Source organism: Cryptotermes secundus, unplaced genomic scaffold (genome assembly GCF_002891405.2).
Source record: "Cryptotermes secundus unplaced genomic scaffold, Csec_1.0 scaffold1003, whole genome shotgun sequence".
In the NCBI taxonomy this organism is placed as follows: Eukaryota; Metazoa; Arthropoda; class Insecta; order Blattodea; family Kalotermitidae; genus Cryptotermes; species Cryptotermes secundus.
The window spans coordinates 465,772-476,021 of NW_019733847.1; the positions used below are offsets into that span (position 1 = coordinate 465,772).

The 10,250-nt window shown below is 38.8% G+C and overlaps 3 protein-coding genes across 3 annotated transcripts in view; 2 read left to right on the top strand and 1 right to left on the bottom strand.

Annotated features, from left to right (window-relative positions):
- The window catches only part of LOC111868291 (NAD-dependent protein deacetylase Sirt7), a gene marked incomplete in the record, with an annotated part of 12,911 nt that extends 8,119 nt beyond the window's left edge, over positions 1-4,792 (bottom strand). Inside the window, 3 exon segments of the mRNA XM_033752999.1 lie at positions 1,588-1,803; positions 4,379-4,476; positions 4,684-4,792. Coding sequence (XP_033608890.1) covers positions 1,588-1,803; positions 4,379-4,476; positions 4,684-4,785 — 416 coding nt within the window.
- A 171-nt stretch (positions 4,793-4,963) lies between these two features.
- On the top strand, positions 4,964-5,848 carry LOC111868289 (methyltransferase-like protein 23). The gene is made up of 2 exons (XM_023858817.2): positions 4,964-5,083; positions 5,190-5,848. Exons 1-2 carry the CDS (start codon positions 4,979-4,981, stop codon positions 5,772-5,774), a joined length of 690 nt encoding a protein of 229 aa, XP_023714585.1. The 5' UTR covers positions 4,964-4,978; the 3' UTR covers positions 5,775-5,848.
- A 229-nt stretch (positions 5,849-6,077) lies between these two features.
- Positions 6,078-7,014, top strand: LOC111868288 (acyl-CoA-binding domain-containing protein 6). Its single transcript, XM_023858816.2, has one exon. The coding sequence runs from the start codon at positions 6,189-6,191 to the stop codon at positions 6,942-6,944; it is 756 nt and encodes a 251-aa protein (XP_023714584.1). The 5' UTR covers positions 6,078-6,188; the 3' UTR covers positions 6,945-7,014.
- Positions 7,015-10,250: the final 3,236 nt, after the last annotated feature.

Here is a 10,250-nt window from a genome sequence, read left to right on the forward strand (position 1 = left end):
CAGCCCATTCAAGCCTTCTCACCTTCATAAATCCAATAATGCCTAGCTACAGATTAGGCACAGAAATAACCACGTTCCTAAGAGCAGAACCATGACAACTGGTGCTATGTTTCAAGGTCCCTGTAAAAAGTTCCACGCCTGAATTTAGCAGAGGAAAATGTAGTATATGACAGGCTGACTGACTCACTAACTAACCAATCATCCATACAACCAACCATTTAACTGCATAGAACCAAGTATTTCTTGAGAAGTCAGTAGTTATTTAGCCAATCAGCAGACTCAGAATTTCATGGAACCCAAATTTTAATTACCATGTTCACAGAAACCCACCAGTGGTCTCTATCCTCAGCCAGACAAGTCCATACTCCCTTACTCTAAGATACTCTTTAATATTATCCTCCCATGTACATCTAGTTCTTCCAAGTGGTCTTTTTCCTTCAGGCTTTCTTATCAAAATCCTGTATGCACGCCTTGTTCGCTTCCATGTATGCTACATGCCCTGCCAATCTCATGATGTAGTATATGACAATGATAATTCTTTAGTTTTATATATGTGACTTGCAGTTTTTTTTTCATTAGGCACATCCCTCAGATGATGTTCTCATACGACAAAAACATGCCAGGGTTTTAAAAACAAGTAGTCAACATTAGCAAGCAAGATACCTTGTATCTTAATTTCATATGAACAGTAGAGGTAAGGTTGGTAAAGTTACCCCTGTGCTTAACTAATTAAACACTACACCATAAAGAGGTATGGGGGAGTGGATGTATAGATCCACATTTTCTTGACCTTGGCAATAGCTGGAGGTGAGCGGTCAGCTTCACACCCCTGCCACTTTACCTCCTGGTACCCATTGTATAGGACGTTGGGTGGACTCCAGATTCGGTCTGGACAACGTGGAGAAGTGAAAACCCTTGACCATACTGGGACTTGAACTCTGACCCCTCAGTCATCCAGCCTGCAGGCAGTCACTATACCGACTGCGCTATCCCAGCTCCTTTATGAACAGTATACTGAGAAAATGAATCCTACCAAAGCATCAGTAAAGTAAGTAAAGCTATCCCTGTACCAGGCCGTGAAGGCCCATAGGGTTGTGAGATGTTGAAGCTCCCACATTTTCTAGACAATCAGCTCAAAGATGGCGGTAAGGTTGTCAGCCTTGCGTCCAACCCCCCAATCTGGATGACCAGATTTCTGTATTTATGTCCCCCAGTGACATAGTGTCCCAGTTTAATCCCCAGGAACCACGTTACCTTCCCGTTGCCTTCTACAACTTGCAAGGCTGCAGTATTCTACCAACCTCCAGATAGAAAACAGAAATTACACAATAAAAATAAATCTGGTTTCTAAAGCAATCACTTGCAAAAGTGATAGAGTCCATCAAACAGAACAAATGACATATTTTTATTAAATTTAAAAGTTTAAATGAGACATCAATCAGGCCCAAATGGTAACAACAAACATTACTATTAATAACACACTTCAAGTTCAGATTCTAAAGACACACTGCAAGTGGAGAGAACTCAAGGCAATGAATAATGTTTGGAATAACAGTCACCAAATTTACTGTTCCAATCTGAACTCACCCAATATCCTTCCCTTGCTGCAGTAGAGTCCAAATGCCATTAGTTCCCCTATAGTCCGGAATGCATGCTGCAGTGCTAACTCCTGCCCCTGTATACACCACCAAATTTGTAGAATTTGCTATAGCTTCGGCTAATTTATGACACTTTTCTGCTAATACATCAGGTGGATCTTCTATTTCCTGAAGTCGTTCCTTTACTTTTTTGCGTTTTTCCACTCTGAAAATACATTTATATTACATATATATATAAAAAGTAGAAATATGTAACAAAAACAAAACAGGAAATTCTGGGAAGAACTAATGACCCACTTTCCTTTGATACGACAAGGACCGCACAGAAAGCAATGCCTCCCAACAGTTCTTGCCAGGGGAACGTGGTCAGTGCAACGGATCCCCATGGATGTTAATCTCGGTTTTTTAGACTGGAGCCGCTATTTCCTTCAAATAGCTCCTCAATTATCCTCACGAGGCTGGGTGGACCGCGTTCCAGACCCACTACTTCTCAGAAAATCTGGTAGTGCTGGAAATCGAACCCAGACCTCTGGATCTGTAGCCAGGAACTCTGACCACTAGACCACATTTCTAAAACACATAAATGACTACGAGAGAACAGAAATGTGTTGGGTGTTACATCCGGTGTTCTCTCCTCGGTCCGATAACATGTAATATGCTGAAGCTCAACACGGACAATATTCAATCACAATGCAAGAGAGAGGATGATGATGTCTGCTGCTCTGTTCAGTCCGAATGCCTACACTGAAAGGCCAATCCCTCCTTTTGTTGGAGAGGAGTCCGTTGCCTAGAAGAGATAGGGGGGGAACACAAAGACAGGAAGGAGACCACATAAGCTTACTTTACGAAAGTAAGCTAAAAATGGGACAAATTCTGAACATCTGTAGTGATCCACTGATTACCATTTTTTACAAGTAAGACTTATCATGATATCGTTCAAGGTATGATCATGTGTGGACACAGATAATATATTTATAACTTTACTTGACCCACTTCAAACTTAAGTTTCATACTACCACAGTCAATAAGTTCATGGAATGGCCGCAAAGCGTCCTTGCAGTGCACTACAGTGGGTAGGTAGAGGCACGATATGATACCCTGTCAGTTCATCTCTCATCACAGCAAGATGCAGTTGTGTGCAAACAGTGTAAGTAGAACTACAACCTCTATTGTGAACTACAGTTAAATGCAAGCGGCGGAAATTGAAAATGTGGCAGTTTGAACAACGGGCAAACATCAAGTTCTGCCAAAAACTAGGCAAATCCTCTAGCGAAACATTTGGCATAGGAAGAATTGGCTGTTGCTACACGACAACGCCCCTGAACATCGCTGTGTTCTTGTCCAAGACGAACTGGCAAGGCAACAGGTCATCATTTTGCCACACCCTCCATACTCACCTGATCTCGCGCCATGCGATTTCTTTCTCTTTCACCGCTTGAAAGCAAAGCTACGTGGTCATAGATTTCAGTCATCCGAGGAGGTCGTCAATGTCACAAGGGACGCCGTATGGGAATTTACTGCCAATATGTTTCAGCAATATTTTCGACAGCTATATCAACGTTGGCAGACTTGCATAGCATCCAACGGCAACTATTTTGAGGGCCGATGTGGATCTGCATAAGTGTATGTGAATACCTTGTAACACGATGCGATAAAACCACATTCCACGAACTTAATGACTCTGCCACGTATATACAAAGACTTCTTTTCATTCTTAATTTGAGTCTTCTGAAAGAGCTGTGTGCACGATATGCAGGAACACTCAATCACTTTTAAGGTTGATGGTTGATGCGAACAACGCCATCTTCTGGGATGTAACCTCACATAGTCCAGTAAGTCCAGTAAAAGTGCAGTGATGTTTCAGAGCATACTGCCTCCATTTTCAGGGTTGAAGCGTCAGACAAACATGGAGCCAGCAAGAAGCTTTTAAGGACCAGTACCAGTTACTCTGCTGATTAGTGGCCATGCAGTCTAAGGCATGAGCCATCTTCGCCCACTCAAACACTGGGATAGTGGGTTCAAATCCCACTTGAGGCATGGAAGTCTGTGTGTGTTTGTTCTGTGTTTGTGTTGCTCTGTGTGTAGGTAGAGGCCTTGTGACAGGCCGATCCCCCATCCAAGGAGTCTCACCAACTGTGTATAGGATTATGAAACTGAAAAAGTGGCCAAAGGTCCAAAGGGCTGTAGAGCTAGAGAGAAAAAGAGAGAGAACCAGTTACTCTCTCCTCTCCTCCCATGCCTTCTGTCTGGAACCTTCACTTTCATCCAGGTTCCCAATGCTCCCATTGGTTATCTCTATGTTCTTTTATTTGCCACATCCAACATGTTTTTCATTTTGCAAATCACTCTGTTTGCCAACTGCTTCTTGCTGGCTAGTTGTTTGGCATGTTGTTCAACCCTGAAGACGGAGGCAGTACGTTCCTCCAAAATTTCAGTGAACTTCTACCACATTACACAGCATTACACCCCAGAAGACAATACTCTTAATAGTCACTATTGTGAGAATCTCAAATCCAATGATACCTAATGTTTCCCACTGCATTACGGATAAACAATCTTCATGAAAAGAAGCTTTCAATTCGTCATGTACTCTCCAACTGGATTTACTTTTCAATGATATACGAGTTAGTTAACAAAATTCCAAAAATAATTTGGGCCACATCTGGTAGAGAGAACCAAGGAATTGTTAATTATAAGATGTGAGACATGTAAGTATATGTCATTGTAATAACCATTAAAATACTTTTATATATCATATCCCTTACGAAGTTTTCTCTCACCTCCTAGTGACTTCTTTGACAAGTTCTGAACAGCTGAACAACATTTCCTTTTCTTCATCCGTTCTATCAGTTTCGGCTTTCTGAAGAATTGAGGATACCTTGAGACGTGAAGAAATATAAGTTCAATTGACAAGAAAAACGTCTATTCGATAATGTGGTGCTTTAAATTCAAAATTGAAATAACCTACTCTCTAGTATCAAGCAACCGTGTCCATAAATGGTGACGCTGTAAATTCTTGTATGTACAGTCACTGTAATTATATTAACAATATCTGAGTTAAATTTCTATATAAAGTAACGTATACCTTTTTATATGAAGCATTCCTTTCCTCTTTAATACAGAATGTGACGGCCTGAGACGATTTTCTCCTTGCAACTCCACATTTCACTTCACTTTTGACGGCCATGTTTACCTGTCGCACATCAGTCAAATTGTCTGAATAAATATATATGTTTACTTAACATAAAAATATATAATATCAAATAGCATAAAAGAAATTAATAATTATATATATTAAGCACAATGTTGAACAATTTAGAGGGAAGATTACTATCTCAACATTTAGTCTTTATCGCTATAACTTCCTGTAATGCCTTCCAATGTCCGATGGAGTAGCCGAGCAAGTAAAGAAGTTTCTTTTCAAGTCAAGAAGTAACAGGCCCGGAGAAAACGACATAGAATCTTTAGAAGTGTTTATTCCAGAGGTATTAAGTCAAAATTGATATGCATGATCGATTCTTCCATTGGAAGGTATACCGCATGCTACAATAACCTATGTGTTTAGTTAACTCCAATTTCGTAATTTCACAGCAACTGCAAGCAAGTTACAGTTTCTACACGTGGCCTTCAGCTCCAGTTCTAGCTTGGTTTCTCTGGGAACACCGACGTGAACTGCCGGGAAAACATATAGTGGAACTTGGTTCAGGAACAGCCCTGCCAGGCATTGTAGCTGCAAAGTGTGGAGCTGCTGTGACGTTAACCGATTGTGCGAGTCTTCCGAAGAGCCTCCAGCACGTGCAACGGTGCTGTGAAGTGAATGGCCTTCTTCCTAGTCAAGTTCGCGTGCTTGGACTTACTTGGGGATTATTTCTAGGAAATATCTTTACGTTGGGTCCAATCGATCTTATTATAGGATCAGACTGCTTTTATGAACCATCTCTCTTCGAAGATATTATTGTTACAGTTGCGTTTTTGTTAGAAAAAAATCCTCAGGCAAAGTTCCTTTGTACCTATCAGGAAAGGAGTGCTGATTGGTCAATTGAACATTTGCTTCATAAGTGGCAACTAAGGTGTGAACATATTCCTCTCAATAATTTGGGAGCTGAATCAGGGATAGACATTAATGAGTTAATGGATGATCATACAATCCATCTTTTAGAAATAACACGTGTTTAATTCTACGACCTGACTCTTGGGCAAGATTTTTTCGCATATAAGTAATGGCTGCAAGGGCAATTAATAAGCTTTTTGTAGGTAACTTGCCATGGACAATTAGTAGTCGTGAACTGAAGGCATACTTCTCAGAATTTGGTCACGTGGTTTCGGCCACAGTGGTGTTTGATCGTAACACTGGTATGTCGCGAGGTTATGGTTTTGTGCTTTTCAGTACTCAAGGAGGTTATGATAATGCTACAGGTAAACAAAGCCATGTGTTAGAAGGAAATATGCTTTCAGTTCAGCCTGCTGGCAATTAATCTTGCTTGACTGCTACTAGAATATCAGATTGTATTTCTTAATATTTGAATGTTACAGTAACGTAATTGTACACTGTACTGTAGTTCAGTAGATTAATCTGATTATAAACTAAGAATGGCAGAAGCAGATTATGACATATCTGAACTGTCAGATATGTTTGAAAAGGCTGCAAATCATTTAAAATCAATCATTGGTAAGTTAGAAAGTAAGCACCTTCTAGAGCTATATGGATTTTATAAGCAGGCTACAGAGGGACCATGTAATACTCCTAAACCCTGCTGGTATGAGATGCAAGCCAAGCAGAAGTGGGAAGCATGGCGTGTGTTAGGAGATATGACGTGTGAGGCTGCAATGAAAAGTTACATACAGCTAATTTCAGAGCTAGATCATGGCTGGAGAGAGGCAAGTTTAAGTTCAGAAGGAAATGGAGGTAATGGTGGGAAAAATGGTTGGGTTGCGGTTAGCCGTTTGTCCAACACAGATGAGCATTTAGATGATGCAGATAAAACAATTTTTGATTGGGTAAAAGAGGGTAACGTAGAAAAAGTTCAGGAGTTTTCTCAGAAGTCTTCATTAGCCGATCCTAATATTATAGATTCAGAAGGAATGGGGCTCATTCATTGGGCAGCTGATCGAGGAAATCTTGCAGTGTTAAAATGTTTGGTTAATGATGTAATGGTGAATGTTGACATGAAGGATGGAGACAGACAGACAGCATTGCATTATGCAGCTTCCTGTGGACATGCAGATGTTGTCCAATTTCTTTTGGATAATGGGGCAGACCCTAATGTTACTGACGTAGATGGTGCATTACCCATTGATGTTGCATCATGCAGTGAAATTGTAGAATCTTTGAATAAAGTAGATTGAAGATTTGTTCACATAAGTCTGTAATTAGGTTGTATGAGGTTGAACAAATAAATTTTTAGTGTTATCAAGAGTTTTGATTTTCCAATTAGAAACAGCTTTATAATATAATGACCATGTATTTTTTTTAACGTGCACCCACATCATCCATTGCTAAAGCCGTCATAGAATTGCTGTTAGTGTGTATACCTAATAGATGCAAGACATACTGTAAATCTATATAAATAAAAATGTAACTGTTCGTTTGGTCCTGATCTTAAACCTCCGAAAGTTTTTCACCAATTGCTTTGAAATTTTGACACAACATTGCATTCCAATACGCGCATGTTTTGTGGTGGTCAAAGTGGCGCTGGGGTAGGTTTTCTCCAAGTACTTCGGTTTCCCCTGCCAATCTTCATTCCACCAATTGCTCCACAATCACCCTCACCTATCATCTGGGTCTAGTACAATAGGCCAGAAGTGGCCACAGTACAAGGGACTTAGTCCCACCCAACTAGCAATAATAAAAAAGAAGTGGTCAGTAAATCCATTCACCAGTCCGAACCCCATCTATAGTCACACACCCCAACACATGGCAATATTCTCAAGAATGGAGTCGAGATAGTAGTGTTTCAGTGTAATTATATCCAGTACATGTGCCATGGAGTACCAGTGCTGGATGTTGTGTTTATATTTATGTGAAGTGATTAATTCTAGAATGACACTGTGTGAATGCTTGCAACTAACGCAGAGATCTTATGTTCAGCTCATTTTTATAATGTGTGTTTAAATGAAACCTATGATGATGATGTTGAAACTTTATTGGCTGGAAGTGATATCTGTTGCATATAGACTCCCCTGCTTGCTGCTGCCTCTGCATCAGTCTAATAAAGTTCTGGCTGTTGAAATGTTATTTACAGAACCTCATCACAGCTAAAGACAGTACCTATATGCCACTAAACAAAATGGCATAACTGAATCATAAGGCACTGATATATTGGGTTTTTGGACTTTATCCATCGTCTTGGTTTTTAGGTTTGTCCTAGGTTTTTAGGTTTGCGTCGGTTTGTCCAGTAATTGAGGCTAGCTCTTTCTAACGGACCCAACAGAATAGGTGTTTTCCTTCACCTGAGGATGGAAACAGATCAAGTTTCCGAAACGTCGTGTTTTTATTAGTTATCTTAAAAACCAAGATGATGGATAAAGTCCAAAAACCCAATATATCAGTGTGTTATACACCATCGTCAGAATCCTATAGTAACTACTTGAATCATAAGGATTAAGACATTTATTTTGTACAACATGTATGTTGTACATGAAGTTTGAAAAACCAGTGATCTATACAAATTTATATTGTCGAGAAAAATTAACCTTACATTTTACATTTTAAATAAAGAGTTTATCCTATGTGACTTAAAATAAATAACTCTTTCATTTCAATAAATGATTATTATTTTGAATGTTGTCCACTGTCTTGAGTTTTTACAACAAAAATGTCCAAAAGCAGATATGTTTCTGTTATCAGGTGTTAAGTGACGAAAGGCTCCTACTTACCTTCTCTATGTTACACGCGATCACAGAAACAGATACGGTTTCTAGAATCTTGTGTCTGAAGAAACTCAAGGTGATGGACAACATAGAAAACAATAATCATAATCTCCTGTCAGAATATTTAGATTTAACTCTTTTGTTTACAAGTTGTACACAGTTACCTTGAGTGTGATGCCAATATTTGAATATATTTCCTTATTAAAATGTATGTTGTTAACAGCGAAATATATGGCTAAAAACAGCTTCTGAACCCTTGGAAAATATAGGAGGTACTAATGAGTGTGTGGGAGAAGGGAAATTAATGGTAATTATTGGTATCCACTCTGAAACCCCTATCAGATCCAGTCACCTGATATTGGCCTAGTTCCACATTTTGAATTTTCATATCAGCAGCTGTTACTGTAATGAATGGAATATTTATACGTTTATTATTCATCTACAACTGATATTCTGAATGAAAATTTTATTTCCATTCCTTTTTACTCATCTGGGTTTCCTAACTTATCACCCCTATCACTCTTGATTAGCACTGTCACATGATTTTAGCACTACTTGTCTTGTCAGAATATGATCTACATTCTTGCAGTTCATGGTACTCCAATAGACACTCAAACTATGGGTGTTCCACTCATGGGAGGTACCATGTTAATAAATTGTAAATTATGCAGTAATTTACTTACGAAAACAAGATATTACCAATGAAATTGTTGTAATCTCTCCTGCCATGTTGGCATAAACATTCACAAAGATGGAATACTGTGTCAGTCTTTGTCTCCAGGGAGAACAAAACTGATTTAAAAATCTCCTGTGCTCCAATTATCTCCATATCTATCAAGGTATGTACTTTTCAAATTTAATTTTCATTGGTGAATTATTGTGTGATTTTCAATTATTACATCTTGGTCTCCTCCAAGTGAATCACTCTGTATCATTTCTGACTCTTTCCCAAAAGTTTAAGTTTTAATGGAGATATTTATGTCACATTTGACAAAATCCACTGTAAATGCAAGTAACAGAACCTCAATTCCGTTTCTGTATACACATATATCACCATAATATGGATTAGTACAATGTCCTAGGAACTGTCACACCGTGATTCAATTACAGCACAGTTTCCATGTAAGATCTGAGGTTTTCATGATGACTACATGCAATATATTCTTCTCAGGCAGTTAGAAGCATCAATATGGAACTAAAATATGACACTGGAAGCTGTCTATATCATTAGGGACTGATGCCATTTGTGACACAAGTGATCAATACACTTACAGAAACGGCTTCAGTATCTCTGACAATGGCAACACAGATTCTGAAATATCAGATTTCTATTCTGTATTGTGGCTTATCACCTGACAAGAGTTCACTATAGTATGATTTATGTAAAAACTGTGTTAACACCAAGAAAATTATGATAAAAACACTATATGCAACAGGGTAACTGGAATATTCTGAACCAGATGCTCTGAATCTTCTCAAAAAGAGATTCAACTAAATAATCACTCAGATATGAACAGACATTTCATAATTCATTAATGACCTTTATAGAAGTTATATTTTGCAAGAGATAACTTCATAGCATGAGCTACAGAATTATGTAGTGCTTCCAGAAACATCTGCAAGAGCCACTTGAATTATAGAAAGCAATCCTGAAGTCCCTGTTCACCAATTGCCACTACACTGCCAATTTCCATTGCTAAAGGACATAGTACATTACTTACCTGAGTTGTAAAAGACAGTGAAAGTGGTTTCCTGATATTTCCTGATGTACATACTGTTTTC

Excerpts from the sequence above, each read along its gene's own strand:
- LOC111868288 (XM_023858816.2), top strand. The coding sequence starts at position 6,189 with ATGGCAGAAGCAGATTATGACATATCTGAACTGTCAGATATGTTTGAA.
- LOC111868289 (XM_023858817.2), top strand. The coding sequence starts at position 4,979 with ATGTCCGATGGAGTAGCCGAGCAAGTAAAGAAGTTTCTTTTCAAGTCA. Across the intron at positions 5,084-5,189 it reads TAGAAGTGTTTATTCCAGAG|CAACTGCAAGCAAGTTACAG; the intron begins GTATTAAGTCAA and ends GTAATTTCACAG.